At 45.2% G+C, this 23,599-nt stretch overlaps 1 protein-coding gene across 4 annotated transcripts in view; it reads right to left on the reverse strand.

Annotated features, from left to right (window-relative positions):
* Positions 1-820: 820 nt before the first annotated feature.
* LOC126543149 (serine protease 29-like) overlaps positions 821-23,599 on the reverse strand; it is a 29,518-nt gene continuing 6,739 nt past the window's right edge. For 2 of the 4 annotated variants that reach the window (XM_050190286.3, XM_055062290.2), the window contains exons 2-8: positions 21,981-22,008; positions 19,916-19,989; positions 17,607-17,722; positions 11,790-11,928; positions 3,111-3,225; positions 2,203-2,354; positions 821-1,091 (exon numbers count right to left, since the gene is read on the reverse strand). In XM_050190286.3, the coding sequence (XP_050046243.1) occupies positions 867-1,091; positions 2,203-2,354; positions 3,111-3,225; positions 11,790-11,928; positions 17,607-17,722; positions 19,916-19,989; positions 21,981-22,008 (849 nt within the window). In that variant the 3' untranslated portion in view covers positions 821-866. Of the gene's footprint in view, positions 1,092-2,202; positions 2,355-3,110; positions 3,226-11,789; positions 11,929-17,606; positions 17,723-19,911; positions 19,992-21,980; positions 22,009-23,599 lie in introns of those variants that run through there. The other 2 variants (XM_055062291.2, XM_055062292.2) reach the window with 2 other exon arrangements.

A 23,599-nucleotide genomic window follows, 5' to 3' on the forward strand; every position in this document is an offset into this window, starting at 1 on the left:
CCGCCTTCTGCTGTCAGTGGCATTCTATGTATGCGCAGTACAGAAGTCTCTACTTCTGCAGTATGGTAGGAAGAACAATATTTAGGTCCTGAGGGGTCAGTCTGGGACTGATGCTAAACTAACTTTAAGAGATGGTTACAACCCAACGGCATACAAACTGTACGCGCTATGTAGAGTATGGCAACAATTCTGTTTAATAAATAATTAAAACTACTGCTTTGTAAAGGAACCTGGTGGAAATCACTCGGCAACAAAACAGAATGTCTTCCGGGCTTCTCGGCTGACTCATCCGTTGTAATCAGTTTCATGGTGAATAGCTTTATTGTACCATAATATACTGCATGGTGAAAATGAGTGTTTGTTTCCGTGCATTCTTAGCGTGTGACGGTTTCGCCGCGTAATGTGAACTATATTGCCTGAATGACCACAAGCAAAGTGCACCCCCCCCCCGCCCCCCCGCCCCCCCCTGACCACCACTGCCGGATGAGCTTAACGCCTACTAGGTGACTTCGCTTGAGAAATACCACTTGATGTACTCGATGGACTCAAACATGAACCGTTGCTGTAGAGAACTACAATCAACACAACACCTCCTCAATTTTCATGTCAATCACGTCATCAAATGGCCTCTAAATTACGACGGATGCGATTCCGTCCTCATTATTGTTATTGCTCGTCCTAGCACAAAATTGTTGCGTAATATTCCTTATGATTATGATTATGAAGGTTATGACGCCAGAAATTGCGAGAACGGAATACATGCACGATGCTGCATTTTCCACGTAGCAAATGACGAATAACGTTTTCCTTCACCCAGTAATTGGCGGAGCGTGTGTCTGAACGCTCAACTATGTATTCGTGCTTATTTATGGAAATAGCGTCCGATGCAGTGTCGAGTCGATACGTTCACCTTCACTGTGCTCTTTTTCATCCCGGGCAAGCTCCTCCTTGATCCAAGGTACGTAGGTTGAAACGCGTGTGTACAGGCTTGGCTTGTCACCACGCGCACAGCCGGTGCCAAAAGAAACCAGCCCAACCTGAACTGTCTTGCCCAGCTTTGACCATACGGTCAATGGACCACCTGAATCACCCTGCGAGGTAAAAAGAAATTAAGCCGGATGTATATATCTAGTGTTAAATTGGAGTAAGTCCATTTTATAACAGCCTCATTGAAACAGGGAGCCTAAAGTGTTAAAAGCAGTACTGCGGGCGGAGGGGCTCAGAAGTGGGTATACATTGCCGAGGCGAGCACAAAAACAGCGTTGGTACACGTAAATTTGGCGGAGCTTCACCCAAGTGCATTTTTCTTTCATTTGATGTAGCGCGATGCAATGCCTTGTTGATTTCGGCATACCGCCATCTGAATATTTAATTCACCCTTTCTAGATTTCTCCCTACACATTTAAAACAGTTGCGCCCTTTACAGGGTATATTTGTCCCACAACAATAACTCATCTGCCTTTCTTCTAAACACTGCGCTCACTACTTTCCTGTCGAAAAGGCTATGTCACGCTGAAACGCGCATGCCGTTCGTGACTTGGAAGTACCGGGCTCGCCGCGTTAAAAAAATGAAATGCGATCAAGACAAATGTCGATCATTGTTGTGGGAGAAGTTACGCCCCAAACCGGGAAAACATTTTCAGAGTATGTAATTTAGACCCATTTTGCTTTATCAAGTAGGGTGTCGAACAAACACATCGCACACACTAAAAACGGCCCACGGTTCAGCCAAATGCTGTGACACCATGCATTCATACAGTGCCTACATGATAGTTATATACGTAACTAAACCTGAAAGTGGATTCACTATTACAGGCCTCATAGAAACTACCGGTTCAGGATTTAGTCCCTAAGATTTTAGCACTCTATGCGTCAAAGAAAATGAAGAGTAAAAAAGAAAGAAATTACTGCTTTTCGTCAATTTTAAAATACTTACCAAAATAGTCCTAGCGAATAATTTATTCTATAACTTCAACATTTTGCTTAGCGTTATACCAAGGTACTATTCCAACTATTACTTCTATGTGTGTTCCTGTTCGTGCAAAAGAAAACGTACAATAGGTGGCCAGTTGTGAATTTTCTACTGGTTGATCCTCACTCATGGAGAAAATTCGAACACTGGGTACTCAGGTGATGGTACTTTGACAATGTATCCACAGCATGTGCGCGAGTGGAATTTAACACATATTACGAAGCACTAACCTGACAGCTGTCTTTGCCTTTCGCGGATGTACAAAGAATCATCGAATCGTTGAATGCTTCAGCTTGTTCTGCTGTGATGAATCCCGACTTGCACATATCATAAGGAAGGATGAATCTGTTTATATAGAGGAGGTGTTCGGATGGGTCGCCCTCTGCAAAAATAAAAAAAAAATATGTTAATTTAAGAGTGTCAAAGTTCATCGTAGCGATAAAACATCCTCGTCCGTAAAGCTCATGACGTCAGTTGAGAACAGTTGTATGGTCCGGTTGATACTACGAGACTTTACTTTAAGTGGTGCACAGACATGCACTTCAACTCTTGCCATCTATGATGATAATGCTTATAAACGTGGATAATTAGAGCATACGTAAGTGGCTATAATATATACGGAAAATCTGGCATTGCGGCGGCATAATGTATCACCGTATCTTGCATAGTAAAACAGGAATTGAAAGCGGGAATTACCTGCCGGAGCCAACTGTCTTTAGTTGATTCGACCGCTCAAGGAAAGTGCGCGAATACAGTTCTACTATGGACCAGTTTACCAATTCCTGCTTTCCACAAACGGTGACAGGCGGATTTGTCGCAGGAAGATTCTGTTTCGATGTTCTGTAATCACGATTCACTCCCCCCTCCCGTGTTTGTGAGAATTCATTACTGTCTTAATTTTGTTTAAATTTTCTGTTACGTATAAAATGTTAACTTATTGCACCTTGATGTCACTTCGCTTTAGATATTCATTGCTTATTTCTGTGAGCAATTTAACATATATTTCTCGAACTGTCCCCTGTGCGATAATGCCTTCAAGGTTACGTACGTATTTTGGAAATTAATAAATATTAGTAACGCAGCAATAGGTCATCAGATCGTAAACTAACAAGGACGTAAATAGAGTAAACGGACTTACGTTCAGACACCCTTCCCCAGCCTGAAACGACTGCTTCTCTATTGGTTAGCGACAGCTTTTTACGTGGAAGACATACTGGCACCACATATTGGTCGAACTCGAGCGCATATCTAAGCTGAGTAGGCAGGGAAGAAACAAGAAACCCAGCTGTGTTACACCTGCACAAAATATTACATGTTTTAGTACTTTATTATGTATCTTTTATTACATACTAAGATAGTGCTTATTCATATCACTCATATTAGAGCGCGGTGATAATGAGATAGATTACTATTGGAAAGGTTCAGGAGAAAGCTGCTACTCTAACGTTACAGTGGGGATCAGAGCGGCCTGCGAGCATTCAGCCAGCTATCTGACAACTGTGATGCCTTTCGATCTCATGGCTAAGTGTTCTGGCTATGCGCTATGAAGCTTCAGTTCACTTTGAGTTTTCAGAACTTGTATGTTACGAACGGGTAATAATCTAATATCAACTGCATCATTATCATCAGCAGCTATAGCAGCAGTCTATTTTGATGTCTACTGCAGCACGGAAGCCCCTCCCAGTGATTTTGTGTCCACTGTCTTGTGCTGGCCGATTGCAAATTGCGCCTTTAAATTTTATAATTTCATAACCCCGCTGATTTGGCTGCACTGCGTTTCCCTTCCCATGGTCCAATTCTGTAACCACTGTGCCAACGATCACGCCTTACGCGTTCCACTGCATGTCCATCTACATATTTTTTTTTAAATGAGAAGTGGAATATCGGCTATCCCCGTTTGCTCACTGATCCACACTGCTCTCATGGCACACTGCATGGCACACTTTAAATCAATTGCTTTATGAACAGTTTCTGGGGCTTTCATGCACGAGCTCTTGTGCATTGTGGATTGAAGAAGACGTAGATGCGACCTCGATCGCACGCCGCACAAGAAGCAACACGTCTTAGGTACCAGACGGCTGGAAGTCCACACAGGATGATGTAGCAGCAATGTAAGGGAGCCGCAATGATTCATGAGTGACATGGCGGACCTTCACTTCTTCAAATGGCTGGTAAGTTTTTATATCACCAGTGGTTGATCAGTCCTTGTATACGAGTAAACTACCGGTATCGTCGGAGAGAGAGAGAGAGAGAAAGAGAAGAACAACTTTATTCAACCAAGGGATTTCGGGCCCGCAGGTCCCTGGGTCGTCGCGCGACTTCACTGCACTACGCGGTAATTGAGGTGACAGAGTTACATGACGTGGGCAGCGCGGTCAGTGGCGACATTCCGCCTGGCTGGGTTCGTCGAGCCTAGCGCGGTCTCCCATTCCTCCAAAGTGGTAAGGAGCTGCAAGCCCCGCAGTGAGAGGTCCGGCGCGCAATCAAGGAGAATGTCGGTAAGGGTATCGTAGGGGAGGTGGGTGCATTTGGTACAGGAGGGAGTGCATGCTCCCAGTGGATGCGTGAGAGGAGATAGGGGGAGAGAGGTGTGCCCTTCTGAAGGCGGCGCCATAATATTTAGTGCCGATTCTCAAGAGATTGATGGTGGTTGGGCAAGGGGGGATATAGCTGGCGTTCGGCGCAATATGCGTCTGTCATCTCGCTGAAGGTGTACATCCGTTCCCTGGAAGAGGCCGACTCCGGATCCGCCGCCGTTCGGTTGATGAGATCTCGGGCGTGGTCACTAGCGGATTTGTTGCTGGGGTTTCCAGAGTGCGAAGACCCAGACCAGCTTGACATGGCGGAGTAGGTTTGCGGGGGGCGAGGCGAGGGTGCGGAAACTGGTCTCGTGCACACGCCCTGGTGCAAAGTTTAGGAGCGAAGTCTTTCAGTCAGTAAGGATGTACCGGGAATAAATGTATGTGAGGGCAAGCGTGAGCGCCGCCTCCTCCAAGGATTCCGGGGTGGATGTGACATGAAGGTGGAGAGTTGCGGTGTGTCGCAGTGCATAGCCAACGACTGGAATTGCCACTTCTTCGCCCGTGGAGGCCGCGTCCACCCAAACGGTGTCGGAATCTCAACCGTATATTTGTGCAGAGCTTTCGCATGGGCAGTACGGCGGGACGAGTGATTAGTTGCGTACGTGTTCCGAGGAAGAGGATTTACTAGGACTTGTGCGTGTACGAGGCGTGGGACTGGTAGTAGTGTGAGCTCAGCTGCTAGTATGCCCACTTTGAGTGCGTCAAATATTTAACGCCCTGTGAAAGATTGAGCCAGGTGAGTGTATTGTGTTTGTCTATGGGCCTTTATAAGTTAGTGTATGGTGTTGTGGAGGTGAAGCGGGAGAAGTTTACTGCTCTGGGTGTTAGGTTAGGGCGCATTCCCACTTTGTAGACTCTCCAAGGCATAGTACATATGATGGCGATTTCTTGCCGAAGTCGGAAGAATTTTGTCATGTCGAGGAAAAGACTGAATATGAAGGCATGGATAAGACGGTACAAATCGTGCTCCTTCATGTAATAGTTTTTGCCGGAAACGGTGCCGATGAGGTGCAAGAGCGCTTCCAACACACACTTTAGTTTCGGAGTAGTGAAAGTGTTCTGGCCGTTGTTCTGGATGTGAAGGTCCATCATCCGGAGCTTGTCGACCTCTGATATACGGCTGCCGTAATGAGTAACGGTGATAAGGGCCGTGGCACACTCAACGAGCTGCGCGGGAAATTTATCCTCAAAGGCCCAGCTATAGGTTTGTTGTCACGCAGTTTTGTTTATTCTCTTACGGTTCAACTTATCGCTACCTCTCTCAATGAAACTTTTAAGATTGACATTTCCGGCGCTCATATTAACCAACCCAGCACATTAACTCTTAAAATTAGGGAATGTTCCACGACAGCTGAACTTATTTATCAAATAGCGTCAAGGGCAGCTGTAGTTCACATGCATATAAAACGATGGCTGGTACGCCATCCCATAGCCGCGAATGATTTACTGGGTCAATTTCAACTACTTACTTTGGCACAGGGGACTCCGTTGAAGACACGTAATTGGGTGCCTATGCATCTAATCACAACACAACACCACGTTCCTCCAATGTGCTTTTACAGAAACATGCTCAGTAAATATATTAGATGTAATATCGCGCTATTGAAAAAGAAGATGGAGGACGCTTAAGCTTCGCCTTCAAGAGTGGAACACGATAGCGTTATCGCACGCTGTTCGCACCACCCACTCATTCGCTCGGCATGCTCTTGAGTCACACAAAGACGAAAAGTGCGCCTGAGCAAGCGGAACGAACCAAAGAACTCGGCGTCTCGGAGGGTGAAACGATCTATGCGAGCCAAACGTCGTGATCGGCACGGACAGCCGGGCCGCGACGCGCCATAAAGGCGGACGCGATCATGGGGCGGACGCCTCGATTGGATCGTCCTCTATCTCGCTTGGGAGCACCACGCAGACGCATGACTCCTCGCCAGTAGCAGGGCATACATTGCAGGGGACGCTTTCCCACCAGACGCGCTACGGCGCAACGATCACGTCAGAGGCGTCCCGCATCGGACGCTGCACCTAGGAATCGCGCCGTGAGCGGAAAGAGGAGCCGCGTCGCGCGGGCGAGTGGCACGCCACCTGTCGGAGCAGCGCTGTACATTGCGAGGAGGGGGTCTTCTGTGTTTGCCGCAAGATGGCTCTGCGTGCGCACCAAGCGCAGAACAAATGTAGCGGAAACGTACTGTTGTTCAGACAACGCTGCGGATGAACGCCCGATGCTTGCGTCGACGGTTACGCAAATTTGACGTCAGGAGATTAGAATAAAAACATATTAGAATAGTTTTACGTTATAGAGCCCAAAGCATTCAAACCACATCATTGACGATAAGGTACTCTTGATAACAATCCGAAGGAGGTAGTGCTCCCGCCATAGGTTTCCCAGTAAATATTACTCCTTTCCAAGCTACGGCGGCGACGGAAGCTTGTGACGTGAGGAGTGACGTCAGTACCCTTCCATATGTAGAAGAACCAGCCTAACAACTGCTTTCATTGTAGTTGCAGCACCGCTTTGGGAGGCAACGCATAGTTACGACTACCGATGCATACCAGGAGCGGCAGAGGGAAAAATGCGGCAATACGACCAGTGGCGGCGTGCTGCCAAAATTACCACTACTTCCTTTACTCTAAATTAGCATTACTAGCATTACTTAAAGTAATAAATCAACCGAGAGAGCACAGGTTGGCGGTAAACAGCAACATATCGACGGCCACTGGGCAGACCGCTGGAAGCGCTGCGGTTGTGTGCAACTCCTCGACAAAACGACCTTTCTAAGGAAAGCAAGAAACCGCACTGAAAGGTAAATAATCAAGGGTTCCTTCATAAAAAGAGCAGCGAATAAGTACGTTAGCACGCTGTCACTAGCACTAAGTGACTAATAAATGTCATCCATAAATGAGAGCCTGTAATCGTCGCTAAGATTAGAACGTGCAGCGGCCACATTTGGTTGGGTGTTCCGATTACGCCGGGAATGCACATGTGCTCATATGCACCTGCCATGATAATTCAGTACAGATGACTGGCCCAAGAGCAGTGTTAATTTCTATCACCCCTGCCTAACTCTAGTCTGATAATTTTTTACGTTGGTTTCTTGTATAAGTTTGCGTGGATTGTGGTAAATAAACAGATGGAAGTTGGCGCCCGTATGTGTCGTTCGTGTCTCCCTTCGTCCTCGTCTGCTTAGCGGTGTAACCTTTATTTTTATGCGCCATAATTTTGTCCAGGAGCACTATGCCATAAACCTATTGCAATATGTTTTTATTCCTGCCTGCTTACATACGACAAATTTACGTAACCGCGGAGGAAAGCATCGTGCGGTGACCCGTGGCGTTGTTTGAGAAACCCAACCAAACGTTCTCCTTGTTTATAGGAGGTCACTTTGCTTTCAAGCGATTGGCACTACGTACCTCGACAGGTCTTTCTTATGTTTTTGGCTGTCATAAGGCGAAGAGGACACAGAAGTGAAGAGGGTTTCGGTGGGGAAGCGCTACTGCAGCGAACGAAGATAAACGGATAATGAGGGTACTACCGGCTTCAGCGATGGGCCCACTTCCCCTTGCTTAACTTGCCGTGGCTCGTCGAAAATAGCGGCGGCATGCCACCGAAGGTGAAAAGTGCTATAAAGACGGATCCTCAGCGAACATGAGCTGGTACTGCGATGTCGTATATGGGCCGAAAGGACTTGACAGCGTTTATCTGTCAAGCATGAATTGTTATTATAAGCAAAAAAAAAAAAAAAAATCAACTCGTCGCCAGGGCCGAGAGCGCAGTCGAAGCCAGAGGGTTCCTGAACTAAGGAGCCTTCCCACCTTAGGGTGGTACCCGGCCTCGCTCGGGACCCTGTTTTGTATAATAAACGTTTCCTTCTCTCTCTCTCTTCTCTCCGGCATCTACGAATAGCCAGTGCCACATCGATGGGCTGGCGGGCCAGTTCTATTGATATCGATATAGGACATTACCTGGCTATTCCAAAAAAAGCTTCACTTTTGCTCCATATATTAATGCATCTTTATGGCGTACATGTCACTCGGACGGGGCGAGATTACAAGGCTTGTGCCGTGGCGTGACAGAGAGGCGAAGTGGGTGCAGCTCCTAAAATTTTGACCTATAGCGCAGGGCTAATGGCAAAAAACACGTATAACTGAAGATGCTTATATTTATTTTGCTGGATCTAATCGCGTAAATTCAGTCTGTGCGCGTTTCACCAGATGGGCAGATTTCATGGTTTTCGTGTGACAGACAGGTGAAGTGGGAGTGGCCCGAAAAACTTAGACGAATCGGGAAGGGCTAATAGCAGAAATGAAATAGAAGCACTTTGGAATAGGTTTACCTTACAGCGTCCAAAAGGTAACCACTACATGGAAGGCATCGCACTATTCACTGCATGCAGCATGTCCATATTATCTCCTTTCCGTGAGAAAATGAGATGCTCGTCATCGCGCATGGGCTTTTTTTTGGCTAGAAATCCAAACTCTTCCCGTATACGTCAGGAAGCAGGCACTCACTAAAGTGCCTAGTCCACCTGGTGCGAATAAGAAAACTAGAACTTCTTAATTTTATTCTCCTTGAATGACTCCTTGACTTTATAAATAACGCAGCCCTTACTGCACGTATCACTGTTTTCCATAAGGGACCCCTCACCAGGCCCCGTAAGACTGTGCTTATAGATTGTAAGTTGTAGTGTATCGTATAGGGATCCTGTTATTGCAATAATTTTTGAAATTGATTCATTATCACAGGCGATAGGTAAAATCGAAATGTCGCGTCACCATACAGGCAGGAGGCGAGCCTGACGGAAAGATAAAGCGCCATCTGTCTCTATTTCGACTAACATCCACAGGCGACAGTTCATTTCATGTGTCCTCCCATGCGCATTGTATTAATTAGCGATTGCAGCATATCAGCCACCTGCCTGTCTTGGTCACACAAATCGCCGACTGTAGACGTCGGGGGTTGTCCAGCGAAAGTTTGCTGTGATTCTGTTGGTGAATGCTGTCGTTTCGGTAGAGCCGGCCAAGATTCTGCAAATGTGGTCTTTTCAGTGGCCTTGTTCTTCGCGGTTATTTTCACAGTGTACGGCTCGGGCGGCAGAGGAGGAGGGGGTGTAAGAAGCGCCATGCGCGTCGCAGAGAGCACAGCCTTCCTAGAGGAGCGCCGGCGATGTGAACGTCGCTACCTGATTTTATCGGCGGCTTCGCGATGAGATGAATGATCTCTGGCCATCTCTTTCAAGATGACCATTTCCTTCTAATGTGTGGGCATTTCTTCGATGAAGCTTCATGTGATCCTCCGCAGTTTGAACACTTCATTACAGTCGCGCCACATTTATCTGCAGCGTGGGGCTCGCCGCAGCGGGAGCATGCTGCCTGATTTTTGCAGACGCTGCTCACGTGTCCCGGTTTCATGCATTTGCGGCACTGAAGAGGTTTTGCAATAAAAGGGCGCACTGCATGTCTGAAGTGTCCCACTTTAACATGCGAGGGTATATGTTTACCCTTGAATGCTATTTTCACGCAGCGTGAACTGCCTAGTCGGTTAACATCAACAATGACCTCATCATTGGCTGGCTTGATAAGAATCGGCAAGTCGTTATTAAGGATGGCGACGTCTACATCGTAGATAACGCCGGTGACTACGTCAGATCCCAGAGGGATGTAAGAGCGCACCTGAATGCGATCGAGGTCCGTTACGCTGCGTAGAGTGGTCAAAGCAGCCGCATGCTGGACATCATCCGCCAGTAGATTTTGTTCACTCGAATGTCCGGTATTTCATTTGGCATCAGGGGTTTCAGTGACATCGACGCAGATTGCCTGCTAAGTAGCTTGAGGTTGACGGTGGGAAGCAGGGGCACAAATATGATGGTATTGGCGTCCGGCCTCTGCGTCTGTCTCACTGTTTGCGTGCTTGACGATGAGGACGTCCGGGTGTTTCTTCGCTCTGCGGCTCTGCACAAGCTGGAAGTCGTCATCGGATGTGTCCTCACTGCTGAGAGAGTAGACATGGGTATCCTCGCTGTCGCTGTCGCTCTGCTGACCGATGCGCTTCCTGGAGGTGGCCGCCGCTGACGCCGCCGTCACCGGCAGACGTACGGGGTCGTCCACTTCCATCACGACCGAGCAGGGAGCGAGGACCAGCGGATGAACTTAGGTTTTCACAGAAATAAACCGGAGCTAGAAAGTACAGCGCTGTAAATGATGATGATGATGATGGCCTCATGTTATGGCTCATACCCACGCTGGGGGATTGGCCAAGAATTGCGTGCTGAAACGTTCACCTAATCCTTTGAAGTGCTACTTATTCGATGAGAAAAAATATAACGAAAGAGAGATTAAAAAAAAAAAAGAAACGTACAAGAACAAACAAAATACAAGACAAAAGTTAAAAAGTTATTCGTTTTGTTGACTGAATGTAACTGCAAACGGCATCAAATACGTCCCTGTGGCTGACCCCTATAACTGACGCACCGAAAGAATGATTTCTGGTGATAATATTAACCCTAATTTTGCGAACGGAAGTTCTAGGTGTCTTTTTCTTAACAATTTGTATCGTCGACATACCAAAAAATAATGATCTAGTGATTCTGTTTCTTGGCAGTATGGGCACAGAGGCGATAGCATCAGACCAGTCCTGTGTAAATATAGGTTTATATCAAAAGACACTTCGTCGTCGTCTCCCTTTTTCGCAAAAATGATGAGAAAAGTACATGTGCGTAAATCAATTCATAACTGGAATCAGTGAAACTGACATGAGATGATAAGTGATAACTGATATTGACCCTAGGGGCTATCAAATACAAGATTGGTAATCCTTTTAACACTACTGAGTATTGGGCGGGTCGGTACGCGAAGTTGGATGATATTTCAGCGCTAGTAGGCAAGCACAAAAGGAAGACGCAGACACCGCGACGCTGTATGTTGTACAGTTTCTTCTCGCCAAACACATACATACATACATACATAATGCAAAGCAATGCCATTCCTGGTAAAATTTTGACAGTGCTAAATGAATTAACCTACAAGGAAAAAATTGTTCATGTTTCGTGGTCTCTACGCCTCCCTTATTTCTTTGCCTGCTGGCGGTAAAATGCTATCCAAAGATGTCTTACATTCACAATTACCTGTTAAGATTACGAGCCTTTTCCGTAGGTCTCGATCATATGAAACACAAACATCGTTCACTAAATTTTCGAATTTCGTTCGAGCACTTATGTGAGCAAGACCTACATACCCCTTACCTTAAGAAGGGCGATATCGTTGGCCAATGTATCCCAAGTGAATGCTGGGTGGATTATTACCTTATCCACAATGACATTTGGGCCTTTCAACATCTCCGTGGTGTTGTAGTAGATTCTGGTCCAGAATGGCAGTTTCCCGCTGCAACAGAGCAAATAAGAAGGAAACAACACCATGAAAATTCAGTGACTCTAATAGTAGGTTTTTCAAAGCAGTCTAAGAGTTAGAGTAACACCATGCATACCGCTATAATAAAATGAAAAGGCAATGCGGCGTTACCCTAGGGCATATTTCTACTGCTGTGGCAGAGTGCAACCAAGTACACCCATCACTTTTAATTCTTGTTGTTGACCTACCCCATGGGTCTCATATAAATTTGGGCTTGACAGCCTGTCAGAAATATTGTGTAGAGACTTCCTAGTCCCTTTTGCATTTCCTCATGACAGTGTCATAGACATAAAGAGCACCAAATGCGTGAGATTGAGGGGAGGCCTAAAGAAACAGATGTTCAAAATCGAATTGGTGGAAACTACGCATATGTATCAATACCTTACAGGTCTTTGATGAAAAAACATAATTTTAGCACAGAAACAAACAGCGGCAGATTAAGACGACCTCACTTCCTAACAATAGCGTGTTTATTCAAATGACTTCACTTCAGTTAAGCAGAGGCTCCTCGCTCAAGGATGATGTAAGGATGATGATGATGTTGCGGTTTAGTCTTTCTGAACTTTAGTCACATTTTATAATTTGCTTCTTGAGATGCGCGAATAGAAATATATTTTCCTACTACGAATTGCATATGAATCATAAGTATAAACATCGACTCGGGTATCGCATAATCAATGAAGACGCGTGTATTATATATGCAGCATGAATATTCATTTCGATATACATACGTACCATGCCTGCACTGAATATAACCTTAAAATGCATTCAATTATCAGAGACAGAGCGTCGTTTTTCTTCGCAAGATTACTTATTGTGATTCTTGATAGCTATTGTTGGTTTTAATGACCAATAAAAACAGCCTCTTAGCATCATTACAGCCTGGTTGCAAACAAGCCCTCCAATAATGAAAAACTGCTGAAGGACTAGCTTTCCTAAAACGTTAAGTAGGTTACCAAAACTTAAGTAGTTTAAGAAAAAGAAAGCGAAAAATCCACTGAAAGACTTGTATGCCGTTAATACATGAAAGCGATTCCTCTCCAAGAAAGGCCGTGATTGTAGCGTCTGAGATAAATCTACAACATACATAGACTTACAAAAATTTATATGACAATCCACGAGCAACAATCACGTTTGTCATGTAGGCTTCAGTCGAAAAACAAAAACAAAGCTTGCATTATGCCTTTTGTTTCTGCATTCCTTCGAAAGCTTTTCCCATTGTTTATCAGGCTGAGCAACTCAACAAGACAAATTAGTCAGGTAGAAGCTCAGTGCATTGCTCTGTGACATCCTTGCGACATTTAAGAACCTGTATTCGCAACGCTTGATAATAGAATTCGTTTTTCACCTTGAAGACTAAAAGCTATTTGTTGTGAAATATGTGGGAAGTTGCGAATATTATGAAATGCCTATAGTACTATTTAGCGCAAGAATACAAATAGCATGTAATGTTCCATTCATATTCGAAACCCTGAAAACTCAACCACCCGTACATTTTGTCCCCACTCGGCTGCTTTCGTTGCCAACTACACTTCTCTTTAGCAAAAGGCTTCTCCCTCTATGCGCGTCCTGACCACATTATGTTCACTAAATTCTTCGCTCTGGGATCTGTTTCATGCTGAATTTTAATCCGCTGACATCGTGATCGCACTTCACGCCTTTTCAAGGGGCTTTGTATGTTTGTATGCACCTAATCACTTTGCTGCCTGCCTGGGTCACTAGCTTTCAATGGGCCAGTGTTCGAATGGTCTAGCTCATGTTCACGGGTTACTGCCTGAATGAACGGTTGAATGGGTAGCGCATCAAGCTGCAGTGTGAGAGAACAGGGTTCGAGACCAACCGTCAAAACAAGTTAGGTGGCTGAGTATGTGTCAATGGGTAGATATGTGCCACTCTTCAACGAACACCTTTCCCGGCGACATGGGTTCCTGTGGAATCGGGGTTGGGTAGCTAACGCTGTTTACTGAAACTCTCTGGCTCCTGTAGCACAAGGTGTGTGCACTAGGAGAACTGGGTAGTAAGAGCGCTGGATATATTTGAAAGACTGGATATGTGCCTCTCGGTATGTGCTTGTATTCAGTGAACGTCTACAATGCCAAATTGGGTCGCTGGGTAAGTGTCAGTGAGAATGTGCTGCTCTACAAAGAGGAAAAAAAATACCGCGCGAACCATGTTTGATGATAATCTAAGGTAATGCGAAGGATTTCCCCCTTGCACTTGGCCCAAAGTCCCAGCAAATCCACGTCCTCCCGGGAAAACGCTTGCTCCAGGACTGCAATGGATTGGAGTTCCAGTATTTTTTTAACTTCAGTGTCAAGCAGAAACGTGAAATATTAAAAAGTGAAAAAGTGAAAGTTATTTTCTCCTATGTTAACGATGCTCATATCAACACTGCTATTACTTAGAAAACTCCTTCTATGTAAATGTATCTCGAAAAACCATTCGATTTAATTCCCATAACGCATTATTTGCGCTCTACTAATTAGGTATAAGCTGATAATTCAAATCATATGTTTATTTAATAACACATAAGGTCTTCTGCTGAAACGTAGGTTGGTGCTATGTGGCTCAGACAGCTTTAACACATTCCTTTCCCGGTAAAGGTTTCCCATTTAAATGCGCTCGTTATTTACATAAAATGAACTATACACGGAGGTACTTTCTTTTCTAGAATTCACTGAAGTACTCGGTATGCATACGTGCAGACTACCTGTGCAAGGGCCATTGCGCGCCACCTGATCAATTGCATTGGGTGGTCTAAATTTTACCGTGATTAGCATTTTTGCCTACTACAGGCTATTTGAATCTGTCTGTCTGTCTGTCTGTCTGTCTGTCTGTCTGTCTGTCTGTCTGTCTGTCTGTCTGTCTGTCTGTCTGTCTGTCTGTCTGTCTGTCTGTGTCTGTCTGTCTGTCTGTCTGTCTGTCTGTCTGTCTGTCTGTCTGTCTGTCTGTCTAGATTATTCTGCCGAATCAGTGGCCCAAGTTATCAGCTCGGGGCACTATGTAGCTATACGTGCTTTTGATGCCTTCGTGTTCGTTCCATTCGTGTCATTCCAGATTCGTCGTCTGACTCTCGCGAAGCCGTCGTTAAACCACTTACGCCGACATATAGTGGCCGAAAATGTTTACTACTTTGGGCCACTGTGCACGTTCTTATGGTCATGAACCCGTCGTGGTCGTTTCGGTGTCGTCATTCCTGCTTCGGCATCCGATTTTTGGTCATGCCGTTGTCGTCACGCCTTCGTAGTCATACAATCGTCATGCATTTGTCACACCACCATCATGATGCCATTGTAGTCGTTCTTTGGATTTCACTATAGCTTGAGCATCCGACTCTCAGCAAGTCGTCGTCGGGAATCATTCTTCGTCATTATAGAGTTAATAAGCCTCTATTGTCATGCCATCATCGTTATTATGTCGTAATCAGACAGCCGCTACCATGGAGCCATTGTCATTCTGTTGCCATTATGCATCATGGTCGTGATATTGTGGTTGTGCCTTCGGCTTCACTGCAGCTTTGTCATCCGACTCTCGTGAAGTCTTCGTAGTTGCACTATTGTCGTCACACAGGCTTCGTGATATACTCGTCGTGATGCCAATGTCGTCATACTGTGGTCGTCATTCTATTGTCTTTATACTATTATGCCGACGTCGTGACTACGTCGTCGTTGTACACTAGTGGCAATGCATTCGTCATCATACCGCCATTGTGAGGGCATTGTTGTCGTCTCATGGTCATCGTTCTAACTTGGCTACCATCTTGACAAGGTTATCCATACAATTGTCGTCATGCCACTGTCATCATGCTTTCTTTTTACCACCGTCAACACACCAGTAACGTTGTTCCATTGTGGTCATGCCGTCATCATCACACCTCCTAAATCGATGCATCAACATCATTTTTGATCATTCTATTGTAATCATGTTGTCATCGTTCAATCGTTAGCGTGCAGCAATGTCATGTTATTGTCGTAAGACAGTAGTTAAAATGCATCCGTTGTCATACCACTGTCGTCATTTCAGTTTCGCCCTGTGGTTGTCTTCAAACCATCGTCGTCATCCTATTGTCCTCTTGTCGTGATGCTGTTGTCGAGGACTCGACGTGAATCCTTTGTTGTCATGTCGTCGTCACACTGTGTCGTTATACCATTCTCAAGTTTAGGCGTCGTCACTGTGTCCGTGTCATACAGTTCTCGTCATGCCGCCATGTTCATGGGCAATCATGGGAACTGAGGGCCGTAGCAATGTGGCACAACACCGGCGTATGTCGGTATAACTCATGTAAGTGAAGTTCACCCCTACAGAAGTCAAATAAAGTATCTTCAGGAATTCGGAATGCCGTTACATTTTTCAAATGATACTCGCGTTACCGTCGACAGTTATCGAGAAATGGGTTCTGTAATAATTTTTTTATATGTGGTTCATGGAGGAAGAAAAAAAACATTATAGCCGGAGCCCCACAGTTGGCACGATACGTCGTAAATGTCAAATTCCCAAACGCTAGTATTTCCTGTGGAAAGTTTGACAGTGTTTTACTGCAAATTTCGAGGAGCGCATGTAGAATTGGCAATATTTATGATTACTAGCTGCGTTAGGGCGGCAAATGTAACGCTGCAACCGGTAAACAGAGGCCTAAGGAATGCACCTGAGATAGGAATGAAGCTTGCGGTGCGGCATTTCCAAGGCACCAAAGGGCAGCGGGAGTATCAAAGACGCCTGAGGATGCCAGGGGGTGTTCGCATATAAGACTGGTCAGCTATAGCGAACGGTAAATCCAGCCCCCCTCCACCCCCTAGGCGCACAGAGCCCTCGGCGCCTTGCCCTTTGGTCAGTCCGGTTTCCAGCATCAGTTTTCCTGTTGCCCCTTTAGCACCTTAGAGGCGCTGCTAAAGTATACCCTATAATGACACATTGTTGCAACACTACGTTAGGACAGTTTTTTAGGCTTGTAGCGCAGCTCAGAAAGAGGAAAAAGGAATGTGGAAGGGGTAATGAGTCATTACTCTTTCTACCTTCCTTTTTGCTCTTTCTGAGCGGCACTACAAGACTAAAAAGTCATGACATAATAACTCGCCCAAACTGCCACGCTTTTCACATTAGGACAAATTAAAAAAAAATAAAAACACGCTCCCCATGAGGCAACACAGCCGCATACTTGTGACAGAGTGTTCTGTGCTACCGCACATCGCAAGTTTTGCAACACCCGTTCCAATCTCGCCAAAAGTTTGATGGTGTTTAAAATCAACGCGCGCACCCAGTCGACAGCAAAGATCATAAACAAGGATAATTATAAGTAACGAGTGGTTTTGTACTGTACAGAGCCACTAAGTATTGCTATTTTCAGAAGGTAGGGCAAGTTTACATGATAAAAAAATATTGTAGTGATATTCCAAGCACTCTGGGGTCGAGAGTATTTGTTTCTGCCTTCAAGTAAGATCACTGAGCATCAATACGCAAACGATGAAAAGAAAAACTCCCTTTGCCGTAGGGCAAACGTGTGACATCGAGAGCAATTTTGTGGTGATCACTTTCTGCTTTGTTTGTGACCTGACCCATGCACCTCAGTTAACGAAGGTAAGCCCGGCCTACAATTGCCACTGGAACCACTCGTGATGGAAGCGCATGTTATAGGACTAATTACGTGTACTCACTACGTGTTCATGCAGTGGGCTGCCGTGAGAACGAAACTTGGAGAGATGATGCTTCCACCACACATCGATTCTGTGAAGTTCTTTGCCGACCACTTGTTTACAATCTGTACATACACCTTGAAGTAGAAAAAATATGACATAATGACGTAGTCGCAGAAAGCGAACACAGAACCTGCCGTTAAAACACGTATCTCATGAGCATCCGGCGTTTGCTCCTATTTGTCCGGTCTGGAAAACAAAGGCTATTAAGCATAGCAGTTTCAAGTGGCCATTTTCCGAAGCATGGTAAATATGATCTGCCATACTATACTGGTAATTGTGATTAAAATGTTTCCTTGACATTCAGAAAATCCGCGCAAAGCGAGAAGAGAGCCACAACGAAAAGCGCCTGGACAAGCTCCAGTTTTTCATTTCTTTGTCTTTTGTCCTCGTTTGCCTTTGCGCATTCTTGGAAGATTAGGTTTCGCCAACTCTGTCAACTGTCAAGTCTAGACCAGGCTGCCCCACCTGAATACTACTGCTAAGTCTTGGGCAATCTAGCTAAAGCGCTTGACTCGGCCATTTACGCAGGGTAATGACGTCAGCATCGCTGACCCAAGATTGCGACAATTCGCGTGTACGACGTTGTAGAATTGCGATGACAAGCTACGCAAAAGTAATTCAAGCGAAAATTTAGCAGCGAGCTAATACACTGCTACAATACCCTGAAGTTGCAAAATATAAGCTCTACAACAATAGGGATAATAAAAGTGCTGTTGTCTTCTTTCTGGTCTTTAAGATGTTAACTGATAATAACCGTTCTGTTATTGATTGATAAAGCTTGAAGTTGAATGAGCTAAATCGACACAACTGGTTATGAGAGCTCACTTTGTGGAGAGTTCTTCTATATCTGGCTCGCTGCTTGCTTTTTTTTTTCGCACTCAAAGATTGGTACATGGCCATTTTTACCGGGGCCACTATCTAAGGAGGCCCCGTACTGAGTACACCACCATAATCGCGTCTGCATTTGAATTTAGTTATATAAGCCAATTTTGTGCGTCTATAGTGCGGTACACCCTATGTATTATGCCATTACGCACAAATGGTCGAGAAGCAAAAAAAAAAAAGCCCGATTATTGTTTTGTTGCTGACTTTCGGTTTTTAGCATGCTGTTTCCTGTTAAATGCCACTCAGCTACAGTGAATGCTAAGCGCCAAACGTCCCTCATTGGATTAGAATAGGAACTGAGGAAAATAAACGCTTCTGGCGCATAATTTTCGTTTATTTGAAAGCCATACTTAACTGAGTATGGGCGCTATAACGTAAAACTATGCCAAACTTTTCTATTCCAATTCTGCAATCAGCCCTCTGCGATTGGTAAAAACTTTTTTTGGGATAGCCCCACTTTACCTGTCTGTCATGTGACCTCACGAGAACCGCGATAGCTCACCATCTGATATGACGTGTACACAATGATTATGCGTGATTTGATCGAATAAATGAAAGATAGTTATTTCTGATTCAACGCCTTTTCGCAATTAGCACTCGGCTATTGGTCAAAAGTTTTCGGGCGGCATGCATTTCACCTGCCTGTCCCGCGACGTCACAAAACTGCAAAAACCCACCGTGTCAAAGTGACGTGTACACGTGAAAGTTGCATTAATATGCCGAACAAAACTGAATTTTCTTCTGAATAGCCGCCGTCTGCCACGTTCCGAAAGGAATAAAAGATGGCTGCCGCCGATCGCTGATGCACTGGCTACTCGTACCTGTCGGAGAGCATGGGTTTATTTGCGCATAATAAATCTTTTTGCCTGGCTGTGTAACGTTTTCGGAACGTTTACGACCCCGTTCTGCCAACTCTTCTTCGCTGAGGATCCGTTTTAGTGTCATTCTTAAACTTCCGTTGAATGCCACCGCGATCTTCGACCAGCCACCGCCAGCTAAGTAAGGGAAAGCGGACCAATCGCAGACGCCGGCACCACCCTCTTTATCCGGTTATCGATATTCAGTGCAGTGACTCGGCCCCATCGAAGCCCTTTCCACTTGAGCGTGCTCCTCGCCTTTTGTCAGACAATTAGATAAGACAAGCCGCTCAGTGTAGGCAATGTTATTCGTTTTTCAAGCAAACAAAAGCGACCTCCTATGAACAAGGAGAGCGTGTGGTTGGTCTATTCAGACAACCCTGCGGGTGACCGCCCGATGCTTGCGTCGACGGTTACGCAAATTTGACGTCAGGAGATTGGAATAACAACATTGGAATAGTTTTACGTTATAGGGCCCCACATTTCAAAGACTTATACAAGAGGGTTAAGGTTATGCTTACGTACGATCCATGGTAATTGAAACTTGGATATTGCCCTCCCGTTGACGATTCGGCTCAATGGCTGTCCGATGCCGCAGCCTATTGGCAATGGGGCGGCAAAAAAAAAAAGATATGCAGAAATCGCAGTTATCGAATCTCGGAAGATCTTCGCACAGAATACAAGTTTTCTGAAGGTGGAAACATAGCTCTTTATTCTGTTGTCCCGAATATTTTCCTGAATAAAGAAACATCTTAATAAGCTAGAAATTTTTGAGCTCTTTTCAAGTTTGTAAACGTTTCTCGTCAATTCATGCCTTCTAAGCTTTCACGCGTGAATTGAGCTACTGCCTTGTTTTTCTCCATGAACAGCTGTGTTAGAACAGAATTTTACCCGCAATATTTAGAGAGCAGAGAAAATTAGGAAGGACACGGAATGTGGCCCTACATCTAATACTATCTTCAATTGAAATCATAGGCGGAATGCGAAAACACCCGTGTACTTAGATTTAGGTGCACATTAAAGAACCCCGGGTGGTCGAAATTTTCGGAGTCCTCCACTGCAGCGTGCCTCGATCATAATCAGAAAGTTGTTTTGGCACGTAAAACCCCATAATTCTTTATTAATTCAACTCATAATCAACAATAAGTGTACTAGTTTGTTTGCCTGGTGAAGAGTCACCCGAGATCTGATAGACAGATCTATCTTTTCAAATGCATGCTTGTTATTTTTTTTTGTAGTTGTTCTAGCTCAGGGGAGTGTCGTTGAACGACTTCCATCATCACTGAGCATGTGCTTGTGGGCACGAGCTCGGCAGAAATCTTTTCAATCTTGCATGTGTGACAGTATTGTTGCCGTGCACTGGCTGTATTGCTTTTCTTTAAAATTGCTGAATTACAATCTGCTCTCCCTTCGTCATCTTATGTATGCGCTGTTCTTTCGCTCTTTTTTCATAATTTTGTTTTGTATAGGTCCGACCGGTCTGCAAGTTTGTCAGATGTGTCCTGATTGTGATGCTCGCGTTTAGCCAAAAACTGGCGAGAATCACGTGACATAGCCAAGATGAACAAGACCGGGTTTTCAGTGGCTCAGATACGTCTCAATTGTGTACGATTCATACAGTTTGCTTCAGTAGTTGGCGATAGCAAAGCGTTTCCACAAGCGCTGTAGTAGAACAGTCAACGACAGACATGTTCATTGTGTCCTCTAGAGAAGTGTTCTTTTATGATTGCGTGAATTCCAGCGCTACAGGCAAGTTTTCTTTGCGAAAAGTCAAATTTTATTATCCTTACGGCCTATTATAGAGAAAACGTACCAGAAGAACAATGGCTTCCCAACATTTTACGCTGGTACTCCAGGACCCCTAGTTCATGGAATTTCTAGGTATGTTAGGTAGCTTGCTATATTTGAAATTTTTTTATGTGTGACAAATACACAAAGATGAAACATTCACGTACAGTGTGAAGTGGATTGAATCCCTCCTCTCTTTTGCCATAAAAAACAGCTATATAGAAGCCCACAGCTGTACTGTAAAAGCGCGCCAGGTTTTGAGCTGCTTCTCTCGAAAACATATTTAGAAGTTTGTCTTTTAATAGTTTGTACATGCAATGCACCAAACCATAACTGCTGAATGTAGTGCGATAAGCACGTAAACGTTCGTTTGTACTACATTTATTGGTAGTGCCTATTCCCCTTCACGTAATGCTTACTTAACGCATTCTGCTTTCAGCGCCTACACACCTGCACTAAGCGGCTTTCGAGCTTGGCTTCATTCTGCATCGCTAATAATTGACAGCGTGACGAAATATTTGTACCCAAGAATATCAAACAAGTTGAAAATTATCAATGTGTAAATACAGCTCGAGAACATTACAACAGTATAGGTGATTTGTAAGCACCTACTTAAGTAATAATTTTACTGATATAAAACTTGTTCATGAGAAAGTGATTGGCACCATTTTGATATACGCCTGTATACTGTTTCCAAGAAGAGGCATTTTAGGTAGCCAAATTTTGCCGCACTCATTGATAAATGCTCAGCACAAGTTATGTATACAAAGCTGAAAAGAAATTCATTCGGAATGTTGCTCACCTGGTGTATTTATTGCGTCTGAAAGCACCTGCAGAGAAAGAGACTCAATCGTCAGTTTAACAGATACCAATTCAAAGGAATATGTGTGGTACGTAGCACACAGTGTCCTAAGCACAAGCAACATTTTTTGCTAACTTACTAACATACATAGTGTGGGGGACGATGCGGCCCCGCAGTGCTGGCCAACCCGCCGTCCTAGACCGCCTTCGAGCCGCCACGGTTCTCGCCCCTAATCCGTTTGGTTTTCGTTTTATGATGGCGCCACTTCACGTGCCTTCGTTGTCCTTGTCCGATTACATCCCTCGCTGTAATGTCGCGGATCAGGGTGCCGATACCCACTCTGTCACCACGATGAGCACCCTCTGCGAAGTCGGTGACACAAGTGCCCGGTGGGTTGCAGCTACGTTACCGCACCCCAACCCGCGAGTGAAATCTTGCGTAATGGTGTACCGAGCGTGGGTGCGGCGGAACAGGCAATGTCCGACTAGCGCAGGATCTTCAAGAGGTCGAACGTCTTAAGCCTGCCTGGCTTCCCGGCCTGGCGAAGATTCAGAACTAAGTACTGAATCCTCCACGTTGACAACGTCTTGCAAAAGCCCAAAAGTCCTAAGCCACACCAGGACGCAGACGCAGGGTAAGCCATCTCGAGAGCAGCGGTATCTTGGGGTGTTGTCACCAGGGTTCGAATTTGGCCCGCATCAGTGACAAAAGCAATGACATGTTGTCACGAATTGCGATGACAGTTTCAGCAGTATTACTGTTCATATCACAGTCGTAGTTTCTGACAAGACCCCTAGCTATGAATTATGTCCCCAAAGCTAGGACTTCCGCACATTGCAGCCGTCGCCCAAGGGTAAATCTAAAAATTGCGCTGTGGTAACACAAATTTACACGGTTTTCCTTGTCTTGTTTCTCCTTGAGCACAGATTGGACGGTATCGTAAATCAGTTTGGGGGCTTCAGCGCTATCAACTCTTGAAGGAAAAGCATAGTGCCCCATATATATAATATATTGTTACGAAGAGTTGCGAAGAAATGGTTTTATTTACAGGCGATGGATGATAATCGTAGCGTGATCGTAGCGCAGCCCGGCGTCTCAAACTCTTCGTTCTCTTCGTCTACCCCTTTCTCTTCTTGTCCACGCTTTTCGTATCCGTTACATTTCCCCGCAAGCAGACGAAGCCCGTGGGGCGAGTCAGGATTGACAAGCAGGGTAGAAAGGCTTCAGGCGAGCAATGTAAGTCAGCTGAGTTCTCCTTGATCGCCGACCATTGCACAGGAGGCGAGCTATGACGTAAGTGAGTTCGCTCAGGCGGTCCACGACTACAAATGGGCCTGAATATAGTGACAAGAACTTTTGGAGCAATCCATGCTTGCGTTGCGGTGTCCAAAGAAGAACCAAGTCACCTTTTTCCAACGATACTTGTACGTGACGGTCGTCGTATCGCTCTTTCGAACGACTTTGCGAGGTCAGAGTACGAAGACGAGCTATTCGACGGGCTTCTTCGGCGAGACACAAAGTCTTAGATACAGAATCGTCCCTGTGCAGTACGAAGGGTAAGAAAGTGTCCAGAGGGCTTCGCGGTAACCTTGTATACAGGAGATGAAATGGGTTATAGT

Source organism: Dermacentor andersoni, chromosome 10 (genome assembly GCF_023375885.2).
Source record: "Dermacentor andersoni chromosome 10, qqDerAnde1_hic_scaffold, whole genome shotgun sequence".
Classification (NCBI taxonomy): domain Eukaryota; kingdom Metazoa; phylum Arthropoda; class Arachnida; order Ixodida; family Ixodidae; genus Dermacentor; species Dermacentor andersoni.